At 36.3% G+C, this 19,804-nt stretch overlaps 1 protein-coding gene across 3 annotated transcripts in view; it reads left to right on the plus strand.

The window, feature by feature from the left end:
* The window catches only part of TERF1 (telomeric repeat binding factor 1), a 42,149-nt gene that overhangs the window by 13,267 nt on the left and 9,078 nt on the right, over positions 1-19,804 (plus strand). For 2 of the 3 annotated variants that reach the window (XM_081816122.1, XM_081816120.1), the window contains exons 5-10: positions 2,567-2,716; positions 3,811-3,905; positions 5,439-5,495; positions 7,072-7,163; positions 13,414-13,440; positions 13,673-13,779. In XM_081816122.1, coding sequence (XP_081672248.1) covers positions 2,567-2,716; positions 3,811-3,905; positions 5,439-5,495; positions 7,072-7,163; positions 13,414-13,440; positions 13,673-13,779 — 528 coding nt within the window. The remainder of the gene's footprint in view (positions 1-2,566; positions 2,717-3,810; positions 3,906-5,438; positions 5,496-7,071; positions 7,164-13,413; positions 13,441-13,672; positions 13,780-19,804) is intronic. The other variant, XM_081816121.1, reaches the window with a different exon arrangement.

Here is a 19,804-nt window from a genome sequence, read left to right on the forward strand (position 1 = left end):
TACTATAAGTGTATAAAGAGATGCGTTTTCACAAGAAACACGCTTTTGTGATGACCCCCTAGATCAAGAGAACATTGCCAGCACCCTCCTGTCACTGTCCTTCCCATCTTTTCAAGGATAACCACTGTCCTGACTTATAACATCCAAGATTAGTTTTACTTGTTTCCAAACTTTATGTAATCACATAGCAAGTTTATGTAAGATTGATCCATGGTGTTGCTTGTAACAATAGTTCATTTATTCTCATTGTTCCATTGTTGGAATATGCAACTTATCCATTCTGCTGTTGAGAAACATTTGGATTATTTCCAGTTTTGGGCTGTTACTTTCTTTTACATATTTTTGTAGAACAAATATGTGTTTCTGTTGGATATATACTTAGGAATAGAATTGATGGGTTGTAGGATATGCACATACTCGGATTTAGTAGATACTGCCAGACAGGTTTCCAGAGTGGTTATGTTACATCCGTTCCTTCAGCAGTGTGCAAGAGTTCCGCTTGCTTCACAGACCTTCTCTGTAGTTTTCCTTTTAGTCATTCTGGCAAATATGTAGCAGTATCACATTGGGTTTTGGTTTCTCTTTCTTTGACTAGTGAAGTTGAGCACCTTTGAGCATGCTTCTATACAGTTGGGGGGTGATTACCTTAATCTCTTGAGGGACTGAGCTGAGTCAAGAGTAGGTTGAAGTTTTATTAAGGCTGTCTATCTCTAATTTGCCGCTGTTCCTAGGGTATAACCCTCCAGAGATTTCAGATGAAAGCCTGATCTGTTCATTGGGTTCCCTGCCCCTACTTTTTTGCCTTAGCATTGTGAGGTTATTGGAAAAGGCCACTCTATACTTCACAGAAGAAAGCTTACAGCCAGTAAGCATAAAAGGAAATGCTTAACCTCACTAGCATGAGTAATCAGGGCAATCCCAAGTAATATATTGAAATAGTATTTCCTGTACCTCAGACTGGCAATGATTAAAATACCTTAGAATACTAACAGTTCGCTTGAAGAGTGGGGAAATGGTAAGACTGCCATACCTTCTTAGTGCTGTAAATTAGTGCTTAAACTTTGGAGAGCATTTTAGCAAAATCTGTAAGTATGCATTCCAGCAATTCTACTTCTAGATAAATACCCTAGAGTAACTGTTTTTATTTTTACTGCACTTTTTTTTTTTTAAGATTTTTTTTTTATTTATTCATTTGAGACAGAGAGATACAGAGAGAGAGAAAGTGAGCATGAGCAGGGGAGAGGCAGAGGGTGAGGGAGAAGCAGGCTCCCCGCTGAGCCAAGAGCCAGACATGGGGCTTGAACCCAGGACCCTGGGATCATGACCTGAGCTGAAGGCAGATGCTTAACCATCTGAGCTATCCAGGCGCCCCTACTGCACATTTTAAAAGCCATGAAGGCTTTTTTTTTTTTTTTTTTTAAGATTTATTTATTTATTTTAGAGAGAGCGTGCCCCAGTGGGGTGGGGAGAGACAAAGGGAGAGGGACACTCTCAAGCAGACTCCTCACTAAGCACAGAGCCCAACTTGGGGCTCAATCCCAGGACCCTGAGATCATGACCTGAGCCAAAATCAAGAGTTGGCCACTCAACTGACTGAGCCACCCAGGAGTCCCTAAAAGCCATGAAGTTTTATTTAAAAAAAACAAACAGGCCCCACTAAGACAGTTGGTCTGGAATACAGCCTGAGAAGTAGAATTTTTTGAAGGTTCTATAGCTTTTATTGTGCAACCAGTCTTGAAAGAACTAATGTCCAAGAGAAGCTTGTACTGTGTACAAGAAGACCTGTAGAAAAATGTTTAACAGTATTGCAGTAATAGAAAATAGCCTCTAAAAGCTTTCAAAAGACTGGAAGAATGGATGAACAAATGGTATTTTTGATCAGTGGAATATTGTACGATAGTGAAAGTAACTAGTTCTATAAAAATCAAATCAACATGGGGACGTCTGGGTGGCTCAGTTGTTTAAGCATCTGCCTTCAGTTCAGGTCATGATCTCAGGGTCCTGGGATCAAGCCCCGCATTGGGCTCCCCGCTCAACGGGGAGACTGCTTCTCCCTCTGCCTGCCTCTCCCCCTGCTTGTGCTCTCTCTCTGACAAATAAATAAATAAAATCTTAAAAAAAAAATCAGATCAACATGGATAAATGTCACAGAGTTGAGCAAATATAACAAGTTTCAGAAAAATACGCATATGCTAAATAGTACCGCATATTTATGGGTACATTCATACTTAGTGCAAGTATGTAAAGGAATGCGTGGATATGGTAAATTCTAAATTCAGGATAATGGCTACCTTGAGGAGAGGAGAAGCTGGAGGTGTAATCGATGATGTTTTATTTCTTGGCAATGGACATTCAGGTTCATAATTTATTTTTTTATCCTTTTGTATGTGTGTGAAATGCAAAGTAGTTTAAGTAAGAAAAAAATACATTCGTGGGCCATTTAAAATGAGAATTTTTAAAAGTCTCGTGTTTCTGAGTTTATAATGTGATTTTTTTTAAATAAGACAAAATTTCTACAATCTTACTTGTGATTTATGTGTTAATTCATTTTTCCTGTTGTCTTTAGCCTTTAAAAAGGAAATTGCTTATGGTAATCTCTCAGAGAGATACATTCCACTCAATTTTTCAACACTTCAGCTACAACAACATGATGGAGAAAATTAAGAGTTATGTGAATTTTGTGATAAATGAAAAATCATCAGCCTTTCTTATGAAGGTATGCATATTTCAGAGAGACTCTAACAATAGAGTAATTAGAAATTGTTATAATAAAGGAGAATACTTGAAATAGAAATCCTTAAAAAAGTGATTTTGTAGAAGGGCAAAATGTTAAAATTAGTAAATCTACAGGGTTTATTGGTGATTTTTGCAGTATTTTTAAACTTTTTTGAAATAAGAGTTGGAGAAATTTTTCAAAATAAAAAGTTGGGAGAACAGATCAAAGAAATTTTTAGCATGTTTTTGGAAAATAAAATTGGACTAAAGAAGGGCCTTTAAAAAGATTTTTTTTTTTTAATAACATTTTATGCCCCAGTCTTGGCCTCAGAAAATTTTAACTTATAGTGGAGCACTGATTAATTTAAGGGAGTATAAATACCTGGAATTTTTATTTATTTTTATTTTATTTTTTTTTATTTATTTATTTGAGAGTGAGAATGAGAGAGCATGAGAGGGGGAGGGTCAGAGGGAGAAGCAGACTCCCTGCCGAGCAAGGAGCCCGATGCGGGACTCGATCCCGGGACTCCAGGATCATGACCTGAGCCGAAGGCAGTCACTTAACCAACTGAGCCACCCAGGCGCCCCTGGAATTTTTATTTTTTTAATTTTTTACTTAATTTTTTAAAGAGTTTGTTTGTTTAGAGAAGCAGGGAAGAGAGAGAATCCCAGACTCTGTGCTGACCTTGGAGCCTAATGCAGGGCTTGATCCCACAACCCTGAGATCATGACCAGAGCTGAAATCAAGAGGCAGGTGCTTAACAGACTGAGCCACCCAGGTGCCCCTATCTGGAATTTTTATTGATTTTTCTTTTTAAATAACCTTTTATCTAAAAATTGCCTAGTAAACACTGTATGTATCAAATACATGTACAAGGAAAGATCTTCTCCATAAGGCTTATAAACCAAGCAGGTAACTAAAGCAGCTGCTGTTGATATCATAGTTACTGGAGAAAACACAGCACAGTCCCTTTATTGACCTGTGAACAGATATATTGGTTACGACTATCAAAGAATTAGAAGGCTTAATTTTAATGCTATTTGTTCAAAATGGCTTAATGGATTCCTTTCTCTTCTACAACCCCGTGTTTTAAGGCAGCAGCAAAAGTAGTGGAAAGTAAAAGGGCAAGAACAACTCAAGATAAACCTATTGAAATGGAAATCGAAGCTAATTTGGATATAGGAAAAAGGTTTGTAAATACATTAATATATTTTTTGTCTCATGGATACATCTTTATGTGAAAGTGTTGCTAGTGAGCCATTTTTAACAAAATTATTATAGAGGGTATGTTTTACTGATTATTAACATTTGGATATTTGGAGTACTGTACAATTACTTCCTACTAGATGAGTTAGAGTTTATTGGCTTGGCTTACAAAGCCGTACATAGCCCCTTTCTGTTCTTTTTTTTTTTTTTTTTTTCCATATACAACCTTATCCCTAAGCATTAACCTCTCCCTGCCCACATAATGGTACTTTCTAGCAACACAGAACTTCATCCTGATCCTCAAATATTACGAGGTCTTTCATGCCTGTCTCTTGCTTCAATTTTGAATTCCCTTCTTTCTGTTGTCTCCAAGGCAGGCCCTTACTAGCCATTCAGGGTCTAGCTCAAAGATCACCTATGTTTTATTGAGCTCTCTGATCAGTTGTCACTTCTGTGCTCCCACAGCATTGAGTCACATCTCTTAAAAGGACTTATCTTGGATGGTAACATACCTGTTTACCTTTCTGTATTTCTCACTAGACTGAGAATCCTTTAAAGGTTCTTAATTAGCTGTGTATCCTTGGTACTTAGTTCGTTACCAGGCATACATTAGAATTTGCAATGCACTAGACACAGGGAATAAAACTAAAACTAGAGAAAAAATGAAGATCAAGAACTAAGCAAATATCAAGACCATCCTGGAGGCAAATAGAATCAGGACAAGTAAAGCATCAGATTCACCAGTTTCAGGACAAAAATCAGCAGGACACAAGTGAACGAGGATAGAAGTGTGATTGTGAAATCAGACAAATAATAGGAAAGATGAAACCTTCATGTTATCAGTGGTAGATGAAATAAAAACTGCTCTGCTAGAGCTTATAAACTATTTTGCGGCAATAATTATAGACAGGAAACAGGTACAGCAGCAAACGTTATATAATTTGTTGTTAAAAATGTATAGACTTAAATGCTGAAGAAGCTGAGATGGAAGCTTCAAGGAGGGATGGGCATTGTGCAGGCCCTTGAAGGATAGTTACGATTTTTTCAGTTGGATGGAAGAGGAAATGTCATTTTAGGATAGAAGAATAGTTCCAGTGAAGGCACAAAGGCGTAAATGGTTATACTGTGTTTTTGGAAGCTAAGTTTAACTTCAGCAAAGTTGGGGGGGATTTGTTAAAAAGTTCAGTTGGAGACTGGTAGGGAGGGCAAGAAATTAAACTTGAATCCATGGAAATAAAGATCCATGGAGAGTTTTTGAAAGAGTGACGTGAATACTTGATTACAACATTAACTCTGCTTAACTTATGTTTGTGAAAGCTTGATTCAATATCTGGTAGGTACATCTGTGCAAAAATTATCTATGTTGTAATGGAGACTCTGTATGTCCTAATGTTACCAGAGTTTCTTTCCAAAGATATTTTGTATAAATTGCAATATGACTTGATTATGTAGTAAGTACTAACCTTGTGAAGTTTCTTTTGTTTACATTCTTAATATATTTTTTCTTTTTTTAAAGTGTTAGTGACAAACGGTCTGCAACTGAATTCTCAGGGGGTACAGTATCCTTATCGAGGTGAAGTAAATGGACACTTTTCTTCTCTATCTTTAAAATCTTTGATTGAAGCACTTCATGCAGATCTAGATATTTTATAACTGTCGTATAAATGGTGTGATTTTGAGAATATCATAGGTGCCTGCTTATCTCAACAGGTATTCAAGACCTTGAGGTGTCTTGAAATTCCAAACTATAGAGACCTGCCTCTGGGATCCTGGGCTGTTACACATTGTTCCCACAAGGCCATTATTGGCATACACGTATAGGGAGTGCTTGAACTTAAAGCAGATGTTTAATAAACTCTTATTCTGTCCTAGAAATAAGGATATGTTGCCGGGGGGGTGGGGGGCAGTTATAGTTCTGGTGAACATCCCAAATTCTAATTTTATGAAATTACTTGAAAAACTGTGTTTAATCTACTAGAAATTTTGTGACAGACAATATAACATGTTCAGAGAGCAGAAAGTCTGTCTGCATGAATGATTTCAGAGTTAGAGCAGTTAGGATGCTGAATAGGGACCATAGTGGGAGGTTTTGATTTAGTGTGGGGGAGGAGGTCATTGGAAATGAGGAATTGAGAGGTCAGGATTGTATATGGGTTATCCATGAGAACACAGAAATAACGTGATAAAATCATCACTTGGGGTAGAGAAAGATCTGTGAATGATGGGAAGTGCTTGCAAGGCTAGTGAATGATTCTAAAGTATGGTAGTTGGTGATATACATCAGTAGGACGAATCCTCAAGGGCTAATGCTTCTTATGGAAGCAGTATCCTGAAAGTGGCATTTGTTAGGAAATGGAAAGTATAGAGACCCACCTCTGGGACCCTGGGTTCGTAGAAGGTAGAAGATTAAGCCTGTCTACTTGAGCAGGCCACAAAGAAATATTCTCCCTAAGGGAGATTTTAGACAAAGCAAAGATGTAGGGGAACTGGTGAAGGGGTTGAGAATGGCATTCCAGAGAGCACAATAGGTTTTGGGAGGGAGGGAGGGAACGGATTAGGTTTCTTGTGTACTTGGGTAAAAATACAGATTTTAGGTGGTGATAAAATCATTTCCTAAGCTTAGGTGAACTATTTTTTCATCTAAACTAGCTCCTTTATAAAGTGGGAATAATACCAACTTTCAGGGTTGTCAAAATTTTGCCACACTCTGTGTTTCCAAACAGCCTTCATTTCAAAAATGCTCTCTTTGGAAGCTGTAAAGATAAGTGATACCTACCATTATGTGTAAAGGAATTTTGGAATTTCTCTTTTGGGAAATAAACTTAAAAGCCCTAGGGGAGAATGAAAGTCAATAGTTGATCGTCTGAGGATTTTTTTTTTCTTCACCTATCTAATTAAAAGTCCAAAAGAATCTTGGTTTCTTAGTAGATGAGATGGAGGAAATAAGTGATGGGAGAAGAGGGAAGTCAGACAACAAAAATCTTAAGAGGCCAAAGGTTAAGATGGGGCACTCAGCAAGGAGAGTACCAAAGGAAACAGGCCAAAGTAGAAGAAGGTCCTAAAATAGAGATTAAGACAAATCATCTACCTTCTTTCATAGCTTTTCTACTCTTTGCGGAACCAATCCCATGCTTTTATGTTCAATTTAGGTCTCACAAGAAGCTCTTTGTATCTAAGTCAAAACACGGATGCCAACAACAGGATTTTAATAGGCAAGAAGAAAGAATGGAAACTCTTCAAAGTGAGTACTCTTACTACAATTTTAGAAGTGGAGAATTGATTTGTCCCTGAAAGTGATCCAGCCCTTGACCTCCCCACTACAACACCCAGACACACTTCAGAAAACTAAAGCACAATGGATTAAATGCTGTACCTTCATAGAGTTAGAAAGTTAGTGCTTAATTTAGAAAGCTATTCTGATTGCCTAGCTTAGAGTACTTTTGCTATGATGGTACACTGATTTTCTACCTTAACTTTATTCAGCAACTTGAAATAGTTACTTAATCTGAAACATACAGTTGTTACCACAATAGTTATGTTCTATAAAGTCGCTGTGGTTGGTGACTACTAAACCATTACTGGGGAATTACAGGGTTAGATTCCTTTGAGAATCTTGTCACCACAGTTTTGTCAACTGATAAATACATAACCTTGTTCAGTGTGTTTATGTGTTTCTGTTTAAAGATACTAATATATAATGTTGATTCATTAACCTTGACCTGTGGCCAAGTAGCACTGTAAGTCATGCCTGGATGAAGCTTTCTAACACAGATTTTTTCTGTTGGGAACATCCTAGTCTTGCACTTAGGAACACTAGACAACACTTCCACAATACATCTGGGGCCATTTTAAACAGCTAAATTACCCCAAAATACAAAATGTTGCATTAAATAGACTCTAAAAAAGACATTTATGACAGAGCTAAAACACAAAGGCAGAGCATCACCTTGCTTAACCTTAGCTGTGAACACACACATCAGGTGAGATGAATTTTTTTTGCTCTGTGCGTGTCCACCAGTGACCATAAAAGCACTCTGTATTGATTTTTGAGTTACAAATTACTAGCAGGGAAGTAAATTCACAAATACAGAATCCATGAATAATGAGGATTGACTGTGGAATCTAGCTACCTTCCTTATTACATTTAGAATTTATTCTTATAAAAGGCATCACTGGATTTAAAAAACAAGCAACAATAACCAAAAAAAAATCTTAAAAGTAGTCCATAGGGGCGCCTGAGTGGCTCCAGTGGTTGGGCATCTGCCTTCGGCTCAGGTCATGATTCCAGGGTCCTGGGATCGAGCCCCGAGTTGGGCTGCGAGCTCAGTGGGAAGTTTGCTTGTTTCTCCCTCTCCCTCTGCCACTTTCTCTCCTGCTTGTGCTCTGTCTCTCTCTCAAATGAATAGATAAAAAATCTTTAAAAAAAAAAAAAAAGAAAGTAGTCCATAATTGTTTTAAATTACAATTTGATTGTAAGTTTCTCCTTGGTATGTATTCATTCAGCAAATGTTCATTGAACCTACACTACATTCTAGGTACTGTATGAAATGAATGAATGAAAGCAAGGATTTTTAAACTTAATTGATCCATACCTAGCAGCCTGAGGTCAATATAAAAATAATAGATGTACCACCTTAATGCCAGGGACATAGTAAGGCTGCAATAAGTATTAATTGAATAAATTTATTCATAACTGATGGCTGATGACAGGGCCAGTATTAACTAATATTTGTAAATTATAGCTCTAAAACATTTACATCCATAGATATTATCATCCTCATTTTAAAGATGGTAAAGTTAAGCTCAAAGAAATAATTGCTTCATGTTGTTATTCCAAAATTGTTCTGCATCTATTGCTGCAAAATGGCTAGTAATCATAATTCTAAAATAAAATAATTTGGGGATTCTGGACTTTTAATTTCATAATACAAAATTCAAATAAGTGGAAGCATATATTTTTTTAGATTCTAAATAGTTGATTAGTGGTTAAACTCTGAGAACTATAACCTCATTGCAGACTGGTTTGACAGTGACTATGGATATTGAGCCTAGAAGATCTTGTGAGTTTTAGTACATTTTTTGACTTTTTGTTACATGTTAGTAATATATACATACATATATTTTTTTTTACTTCCAGTTTGCTTAAAAGGCATGTAGTATCCTCTCTTCATAGTTAGAGAATATTAGTTTTGTTTATGCTAAACAGTTTTTTTCAGATTTGTAAAATTGCCATGTACTTTTAAAAAATCAAGTGATTCAGAAAACTTGAAAGAAAGAAAATCACCTAAATTCTTTCTGTGCAGAAAAAAACTTACCACCATTCAGTGAAATGATGTGTAAACTCATTTAATCCTCAACAGTCTTACAAGTGCTTTTTTTTTAATCATCCCCATTTTAAACATGGGAAGCCACCACAAAAAGAGATTAAGTAAAATATACTTTGTCACAGGAATAGTGAACAGAACTAGAATTTGAAATTAACCTTCTTGGGGCACTTGGGTGGCTCAGTCAGTTAAGTGTCTGCCTTCGGCTCAGGTCATGATCCCAGGATCCTGGGATCGAGCCCTGAGTCTGGCTCCCTGCTTAGTGGGGAACCTGCTTCTCCCTGTCTGCTGCTGCCCCTGCTTGTGCACTCTCTCTCTCACTCTCAAATAAATAAATAAAATCTAAAAAAAGAAAAAAAAAATTAGACCTTCTTTTTTAAGTAAACTGTATGCCCAACTTGGGGCTTGAACTCACAACCCCGAGATCAAGAGGTTCATGCTCTGCCAAATGAGCCAGCCAGGCAAAATTAGACATTCTGACTGCAGAGCCTATGCTTCTAATTGCTGGGCTAGACTATGTCAGTGGAAAGATAGTCAAATAAAAATTTAGAAAAATGTGATTAGATTACATGTTACTTTAAAACACATTTCCATTTTGAACTTCATGTAAATGCTGTTTCATAAGAAGTATATCAGTAACCTATATGATTCCTCCAAAATGAAGGATATAGAATATGAAATACTTCAAGAGGTTGGATCAGGTTGCCTCTGTAGTCATAAATTTAAATTTTAGACTGTTGACTGACTTTATCTAAAGTGATATTAGCAAAAAAAACAAAAAACAAAAAAAACAAAAACCAACCTCTCCCACCAGTTTCCAGCTTTTCTTAGTTTTATTTTATATGATAAAGGTTTGTAGAATTCTCTTTTCTAGCCGTAAATCCCGAAGTAGTTTAATCTGTTTAAATTGATTTATTGCTGGTTACCAACCCTTTGACCATCATGTCCCCATTCCTTACTTCTTGTTTGCTAGGTTTTTTTAAAAGATGGGATTATAGGTACTATAATTTCTAAATTTAGGTCTGCTCTTTTTTCTTTTTGGGGTGAGAAAGGGAATTTACTGCCTCATACTCATAAGTTCAGAGGTACATTAGCTACAAGTGTGGCTGGATCCAGCTACTCAAGTGTTTTCATCAGACCTGCTTCCTCTATGTCTCTCAGCTCTACTTTCCTCTGTGATGGCTTCCCTTCCAGGCAGACTCTCTTCAAGTGGCAACCTCTGACAGGTAGATGTTCCTATCATCACTGAAGTGGAAGATGTTCTTTTCTTTTTTCTTTAATTGAAGTATAGTTGACACACAATGTTGCGTTAGTTTCATGTGTACAGAATAGTAATTGGACAACTCTATATATTATGCTATGCTTACCCAAGGGTAGCTACCATCTGTCCCCATACATTATTAAAATACCATTGACATAGGGAACTATGCTGTACCTTGAGTGTGTACTGTTTTTTGCTTAAAGGGAAATTTGGCTAAATATAGTATTCTTCAGAGATGTTTTTTTTTTAAGATTTTTTTATTTATTTATTCGAGACAGAGATAGAGAGAGCATGAGCAGGGGGGAGAGGCAGAGGGAGAGGGAGAAGCAGGCTCCCCGCTGAGCCAGGAGCCTGATGCGGGGCTCAATCCCAGGACCCCGGGATCATGACCTGAGCCGAAGGCAGATGCTCAACCAATCGAGCCACCCAGGCGCCCCATGGGAGATACTTTTCTTACAACTTTGCAGATATTGATGCATTTTTTGACTTTATGTGTGCTGCTGTGGACAAGTCTGATGTCAGCCTTTCTCCTCCCTTTGTATATGAGTTACGTTTTACTCATAGATTCCCAGATCTTTTTTAATATGTGCATTTAATGCTATAAACTCCCTTTAATTACTGCTTTAGTTTCATCCCACAGATTTTGAGATGTTTTTTCATTTAGTTCAAAATATTTTTTCATTTCCTTTAAGACTTTTTCTTTGACTTCCGGGCTATTTAGAAGCTGTTTGCTTAATTTCCAAATATTTAAGGATATTCCAGGTATCTTTCTATTATTGCTTTCCAATTTAATTCTGTTTGGGACTGAGAATATACTTTGTAGGATTTCTTTTTTTAGGATTCTTTTTTTAACTTAAGATTTGCTTTATAGTACATGATATGGTCTATCTTGGTGAGTGTTGATATATACTTGAGAAGAATGTGAATTCTGTTGTAAAATATCAGGTCAAATTGATTCATAGTGCTGTTCAGATTTTGTGTATGCTTGCTTATTTTTGCCTGTTCGTTCCAACAATTACTGAGACAGTATTGAAACCTCCAACTGTAATTATGAATTTCTGTGTTAATTATTAATCTCTGCTAATTTATTAATTTCCTTTTTTGCTTTTTTAGTCCTCTAGCACCTGTTTAAACAATTTGCAATATGAAAATCTCTGTTCATAACTAGTGTGGTTTCCATTTTCCTGACTGGAGCCTGACCAGCACATAATGGTTTGTTCCTGCAACAATGCCATATTATCTCAATTACTGTAGTTTCATAATAACTCAGTATGTGACAGGGACATTCCCTTCATCTTACTGTTCTTCAGGAATATCTTGACTATTCTTGACTGTTTTGGTCTTCCATGTTGTCAGGGAAAAAACCCAACTTCATAGGGGATTGCAAGCAATAAACCTGCTACCTCTCCATAGGTGCCCAAAGTAGGCAATATGACTTAATGAGTCAGAGCAAAACAGTTACAGCACAACAAATAGCATGGCATCAGCATAATTGTGCTCGTTTCTTTATTCCAAGTCCCATAGGCAGTGCAATGGCCCCAGGTAGATGCTGTGCAGGCAGATAGGTTGTATTGTAACTGAGAAACTTAGTGCCAAGGGCCTACCTCTTTTTGAGTAAGCAGCAAAACAGGATAGCAAACCAGCCAGTCCCCTCCCAGGAGAGGGTAGTTACATGGTGGTTAGGCTATGGTTCCTTTGATCTACTTAGGTGCCTATATGACTACAAAACTGTTTAGTATCAGGAAACAAATAAGCCTTGTACATTCAGCAAAAACTGCAGGGATGCTCGGGGCCAGTGGTGGACTACTTCTCATAACACATAATTTTAGAATAATGTTAAGTCCTACAAAAAGCCCTGTTGAAATTTTCATTTGAAATTGCATTGTAACAATGGATACTTTTGGAAAGAACAGACACAGTTATTATATATTAGTATTAATTATAGACTTTATATTAATTATGTTAAGTCTTCCTATGCATGAACAGAAGTATATTACTCTATTTATTTATTTTTAAAGATTTTATTTATTTATTTGACAGAGAGAGACACAGTGAGAGAGGGAACACAAGCAGGGGGAGTGGGAGAGGGAGAAGCAGGCTTCCCACTGAGCAGGGAGTCCGATGCGGGACTCGATCCCAGGACCCCGGGATCATGACCTGAGCCGAAGGCAGACGCTTAACGACTCAGCCACCCAGGTGCCCCTATATTACTCTATTTAGATTGTCATATATATTTTCTTATAATGTATAGTGTATATATACACATATATAGTAAAACTTTATAATTTACTACATATAGATCTTGACCACTGCTAGATTTAATTTTTTTTTTTTTTTAGATTTTATTTATTTGAGAGAGAGAGACAGAGATAGTGAGAGAGGCAGCACAAGTGGGGAGGAGAGGGAGAAGCAGGCTCCCCACAGAGCAGGGAGCCCGATGCGGGACTCGATCCCAGGACCCCGGGACCATGACCTGAGCCGAAGGCAGATGCCCAACCGACTGAGCCACCCAGGCGCCCGACCACTGCTAGATTTATTCCTAAGAATATTCTATTTTTTGTTAGTATTGTAAACATTATCTTTTGATTGTTTTAAATATTTTAACTATTGCTAATGAACAAATTCTATTGAGCTTTGTTTATTGATCTTCTATCCAACCATCTAAACTCTTTTTAATTCTATTTGTAGATTCTTTAAGGTTTTTTATATAAACAATTTTTTTTCAGTAGTTAACAGTTCTCTTTTCAGTTACATATACATTCTTATCTTACTAAATTGACTATGAATAAGAAAGAAGGAATGAGGGAAGGGCTATAGTTCTTACACTAGGTAAAATATTCCTTAAACATTATCTTAAGAAAATTTTAGCAATCCTGTAAGATAAATGTTTTTCCTTTTTTTAACAGGTAATGAAAAAGGACACGTTCTGGGAGGTGAGATAACTTATTTAAAGACGTAAAAGAATCAGCATTCAGTAACCCCCTATGATTTTCAGAAACTGATCTTTGCATTGTACTGTGCTGCTTCCAGATTCAAAGGGGAAAAAATTAGTTCTTTTTATTTAAAATAGCTAAATAATAGATAGGAATTTAATGGTAACCTTTAAAAATAGCCCCCTTTTTATTTTAATGTGAAGCAATTTTTGATGATTATTTCTACTTTTAGGTGAAAGAATGAAAAGACTCAGGAGACAAGCTGCTGAAAAAGACAGAAGACATGTTTTGAACAGTCAGCCAGTAACTTCTAAAAAACATCGATCTAGGAAAAAACAGGTATTTATTATATTTAAATAAGACTTAATGGACATTAATTGTGATTATTTCACATTATTTCTGCTCAAACCTAAAAGATCTTGAATGTAAAATGTTTCCACTTAACTATCTTTGATTTTGCCAATAGGCCAATCCACCTGTTCTAAGTTCCAAAAAAAATATTTCACCTGTATTTTTAAAATAGCCTTAAGTTGGGTACTGATAATGATATTTATTTAGAATTATTGTGATACTATCATAAGGTCTATATATCAATGTAAAGTGGGACTTAAATCGACATTATAAGCTTTTATATTCATTTTTTCCTAATAGGGATCCAATTTAAATAAGGTCCTTCTGTGCCTTAAAAAAAGAAGAAACCATTTGATAGGGAATTTTTCTATACAGAAAGTTAAGATGGGTCAGTTTTACGACTCACTTCATTTCTGCACTCAGTGATTATAGTCTTGTGGCATCTGTCCAGTGTCTCAAACCATTGTTTCCTGTATTTTATCTGGTTTTCTAGTTGTTTACAGCAAGTAAATAAGTCTAGCTAGAAGTTGAAGGTGGCCGTGTGCTCTTTTCTTATTCTCCTTTATTTAAGATGTGGTTTGTTTTGTTTTGTTTTCTCAAAAAGCTACTTGTAAATGGTCCATGTTGAGACACTGGGGCTAGGGTCAAATTCCAGGCTACTAGGAATATCTCTTGTATCTCAAGTGAACATAGCAAGCAATTCCTACTTCTGATTTGCTTCCTGTAAATATTGCTTATCCATGTGATTCCTTATTTAGTACCACCACCTTTATTATTTAGAGCAACTGCAGGTTGAGGGAGGCTCCTGCTGTTGGCAGACCGGGGATTCAAGGTGTGCACCTCAGGCTATGTTTTCTTTACTCTGGAAAATTGCACATCACAGGCTTTCTGAGATCTATAGTCAGAGTGGCTCTGCCCTGCTTCTTTGCATATCTTTTGTCAATTTCCACCAATAGTGTACCCCTTCCACCTATATTATGATTCAGGTCATAGGGTTCTTTGAATTTTTTTAAGAGTTTAAGATTTTATTTCTTTCCTTGATGCTGTTGGGTGAATTCCCAAAGGAGAATGGGGAAATGCCAACCATATGACACTATATGCAGCCAAAAGTCATACATACTTTTTGTCTTTGAATTTTTGCACTTTGAGTATGATGTACGAAGGTGTAGATATTTTGGAATTTGTCCTACTTTGTGTTCCTGAAGTCTCTTGCATCTGTTTTGGTGTCTGTCATTAATTTTGGAAAATTCTCAGCCATTATTACTTCAATTCTTTCTTCTATTCCTTCTCCTTCTGATGTCCCATTATCTATAGGTCACCTCTTTCGTAATTTTCCCACAGTACTTAGCTGTTTCTCTCTCTCTCTCTCTTTTTTTTTTCATTCTTTTTATCTCATTGCTTTTCAGTTTGGGAAGTTTCTCTTTTTAGTTTCAAGCTCACTGATTCTTCATCCATGTTTAGTCTGCTAATGTGCCCATCAAAGGTATTCTACATTTCTATTACTATGTGTTGATTTCTAGCATTTCCTTTTGATTCTTAAGGTTTACATTTCTCTGCTTACATTTACCTATCTGTTTTTACATGTTGTCCACTTCTTCCATTAGAGCGCTTGACATTAATCATAGTTATTTAAATTACCACTTTGATAATTCCAAAATCTCTGTCATAGCCAAGGCTGATGCTGCTTTGTCCCTTCAGATTGTGGTTTTTTGCCTTTTAGTGTACCTTACCCATTTTTTGCTGGTAGCTGAACATGAGGTATCAGGTAAAAGAGCAGAGGTAAACTGACCTTTGGTGTGAGATTTTATGTTTGTCTAGCCAGGAGTTAGGCTTTATTTCCTATTCGCTGTAGCCATAGATGTCAGAGGCTAAAATTTCCTTATTTTTGTCTCTCTTGCTGTCTTTGGTTTTCCCTAGACTCCTTAGTAAGGGTCTGAGGCAGCTCTCTCAGCTAAGGCAATTGATTTACAGGAGCCCAAATAATATGGTAAGATGAAGGAGAGAAGTATTCTCTAGTTTTGTGTGATTTTCAGTGAGTTTGTGTCCTGGACTAAGACCTTCATATGTGCTTCTCAGCTTTTATTTCCCCCTCTTCAGTGAGAAAGGAAGCCTAGAAGGGGCTGAAGCTGGGTATTTCCCTCCGGAAATACCCTCCGGAAATACTCTAGCCTCCCTGACATGGAAGGCTAGAGGGGGCCGGAGTTAGGTGGAAATGAGTTGGAGTTGTGGGCCCCACTAAGATTGGGCACCTGGAGTTTCTTAACTCAGGCTTGCCCATAGTAAGCCTCCATCAGTTCATCCAAGATAGTTAAGTGTTTCTATCAGTACTGGCTCCAGGTATGAGCTTCTGTTCCTGGTAAGCTGCGATTCTCTGTATCTACCTTTCTGTTTTTCTAGTTTTTATGGCAACAGTTTGCCTGTTGACGTTAGTTCTCTGATGGATCTACAAAGAGTTGTTGACTTTCAGTTGGTTTAGTTTTTTTCTTGTTGTGAGGACTGGAGTGATATTTCCAAGGTTTTTATATGTCGGTCCCAAAACTAGAAGTCTCTGCCTCATATTTTAAGTGATCTTTCCCTGTAGTTCTTCTGGCAACAATTCTGAATGGGATTGTAGGTGTTATTTATAGACGTATATCAAAAAAAAAAATTACTCTGGTTTTTGGTTTTTTGTTTTTTTGTATTCAAAACAAAATGTGGGTAATCAACTATGTAATTTAAAGAACAGAATATAGATGATATTGTCTATCACTGTTTACTATGCCAAAAAAGAATTCTGTGGCTATCACAAGTGTCTCATTTTAATTTTCACTTTCCCCTGTTGGCTTTTTGAGTGGGACTTTTTTCAGATGAGTGACAGATCTTATCTTATTTTGTGTTAACATTTTGGTTCTTAAAAAATTTTTATTGCAGTAGTCTGTACCAGATTGGACAATTTCTCCTTGTTGTATTTGTCTGTTAAACAGACAAAGGTATTTCTGCCAGCCTCATCCCAGTTTACAAAGAGACTTCCTTTTGTAAATTTATTCTATTAAACAAGGAAAGTAAATGTCTTTCAACAACGAAGACTTTTTTCCCCAGAGATGGTATATAATGGAATTACTATAACTTTTTTTTACTATAAATAGTATCATTTTAAGACATTATAGACCATTGTTTTTTCCTCTGAAAGGCATTAAAAATGATAGACAATTTTCAAATATAAGTTATATAAAAACTTTTTAGCCTTAGGAAAGAAAAGGATTGGTGTGTTTGAATTTATGTGCTCTTTGTATCTTTTTGGGTTTTGGGTTTGACCAGGATTGTTATGATTTTTTTATTGATTCTATTTTTAATTTTTCATGGAAAGGAAAAGACAGAATAGCACAAAGAACACAGATTTTTTTTTTTTATGTCCTAAAATAGATCATCTTAAACTCTTTGTTAACTCTGTGACATTATGAATGGTATCTAGAACAATAAGTCAAGGATATAAAATGAAGAAATGAAAAAGAGTAAGCAAAAGAGTACACTCATGAAATTATACTACCCTTATATTTTCTTTCTGTTCTAACACTGAATATTGTTAGCTTGTTGTTGTTAGCTTCTGGGCAGTGCAAACAGGCTGAGGGTGGATTTTGGCAGTAGCTTGCTACCTCTGCTGTATGGGATCCACTGGAAGACACTGCTTAAACTTGTACCCAGGAACCTAAATAGGATTCAGGCAGAGAATATTACTTATTTCTTGAGATAAATGAGCTTTTGTATTGTATCAGATATCATCTGTGCACTCTATTAAAAGTAATTAGTTCATATTTGAACAAGAAAACTGTGTTGTGTATATGAAATTTACATAAACCAAGGACTACTTTTTAAAATTGAACAAAACTATAGCAACTTCTTACACAACAGAAATTCTTAACTTGGGAACTGTAAAAACGATATTTTAGGTTTAGTCTAAGTGGCCCCTGAAATATTATGTAAAATTTTGTACATCTTCACTTGTCTGTGAGATGGATCCATAGCTTTTATCACATTCTCAAAGATCTATATGACCCCAAAGATTAATAACCCACTGCTGAAGTACTTTTAATTGGTAAGTCCATCTCTCTCTTTTTTAAACTCCTCACCCGCACACGGAAAATTTACATCTCTTTTGGTTTTGCATCAGTGACAAGCAGTGACTTGAAGCTTGTAGGAGTGATGACTGATAAGAGAAGTGGGCTGGGTTGGTCATGGTAGACCGCCACAGGAGGATGTCCTCTTTGTCTTTGTCTAGAGATCAATTAGCCATGCATACCACGCACTCGAAGACAGCACGGTTGCCAAGACGAGGCACCTCAGACAAACTTCTACAAGGGTTTAATTATGGTCACTGCCAGTTTTATGGCATTGAGCCATACACAGGAGTTTTCATCTCAGGTTTGTCTTCTTGAAGCCACCTTGAGTTCTTTTTAATAGTGCATCAGACAGCTGAGTTGGAATTTTTGAATTGTAGTGAAATACACATAATTAAATTTACCATCTTAACTGTATTAAAGTGTATATAGTTCAGTGGCATTAAACACATTCATATTGTTGTGCTGCCATTCTGTCCATCCACAGAACTCTTTTCAGCTTGCAAAACAAGAACTATTTATCCGTTAAACACGGACTCCCCATTTGCCCCTCTCCCATGCCTCTGTAAAGTGGAAAGTAGAACCACCATTCTACTTTCTATCTCCGAGTTTGACTGTTTTAGGTACCTCTCATACAAGTGGAATCCTACAGTATATGTCCTTTTGTGTTTGACTTACTTCACTTAGCATAATGTCCTCAAGTTTCATCCATGTTATAGTATGTGTCAGAATTTCCTTACTTTTTAAGGCTAAATAAAATCTCACTGTATTTATATACCACATTTTGTTCATCCATCCATCAGTGGATATCTTGGGTTGCTTCCAGTTTTTGCCTACTAACACTGTTACCAACATGGGTGTACAGATTTCTCTTCAAGTCCCCGCTTTCAGTTCTTTTGGATATATACCACAAGTAGAATTACCGGATCACATGGTAATTTTAATTTTTTTGAGGAACCACCATTCTGTTTTCCACAGCGGTCAGTTTTTCATTCCTTCCCACAGTGCATAAGAATTCCAATTTCCCCACATCCTCACCCACACTTAGTATTTTCTGTGGTATTTTGTTTTTGTTTTTTGTTTTGTTTTGTTTTGTTTGATGATAGATGTGCTAATGGGTGTGAGGTGATATTTTGTGGTTTTGATTTGCATTTCCCTAATGATTAGTGATGTTGAGCATCTTTTCATGTACTTATTGGCCATTTGTGTATCTTTGAACAAATGTCTATCAAGTCCTTGCTCATTTTTTAACTTTTTTATATCTTTGTAGTAAAACATACATAACAAAATTTATCATCTTAATCATTTTTAAGTGTATGGTTTAGTGGCATTAAGTGCATTCGCATTGTTTAGGCAACCAATCTCTACAACTTTTTCATATTGCAAAACTAAAACTCTGTACCCATTAAACAATTTCCCATTCTCCCTTCTTCCCATCCCCTGGCAGCCACTATTTTACTTTGTTTCTGTGAGTTTGACTATTCTAGATACCTCATGTAAGCGAAATCATACACTATTTATCTTTTCATGACTTGATGATGAATGGATTTTTAAAGAAAATAGGAAATTCAGCTGGGGAAAGTAATCATAGTCTAGACACAGTAAATAATCACTCAGTCATTTGCTCCTTCAGCATGTCAGCAAAAGGGATAGGTTAGTTGGTCACCTGTAGCAAATGCCAACTATCAGTTTTTTTCTGTGTATGGTGCTAACTTGATTTTTAAAAATTTTCAGCCATTTTCTCCAAAATAAAATAATATGTTTTGAATAAGTCTTTTTTAGTTGTGTTTTTAAGAATTTGTTTTTAGGGAAGATTTGAGGTTTATGGCTGTGTATACTTTGCCTAACATAGAACTGGGTTTTCACTGAGTTCATTATTGAAGTATTAAATATTCATAAGTTCTATTTAGTGGGATTAA

Source organism: Leptonychotes weddellii, chromosome 4 (genome assembly GCF_054177405.1).
Source record: "Leptonychotes weddellii isolate Sample4059 chromosome 4, ASM5417740v2, whole genome shotgun sequence".
In the NCBI taxonomy this organism is placed as follows: Eukaryota; Metazoa; Chordata; class Mammalia; order Carnivora; family Phocidae; genus Leptonychotes; species Leptonychotes weddellii.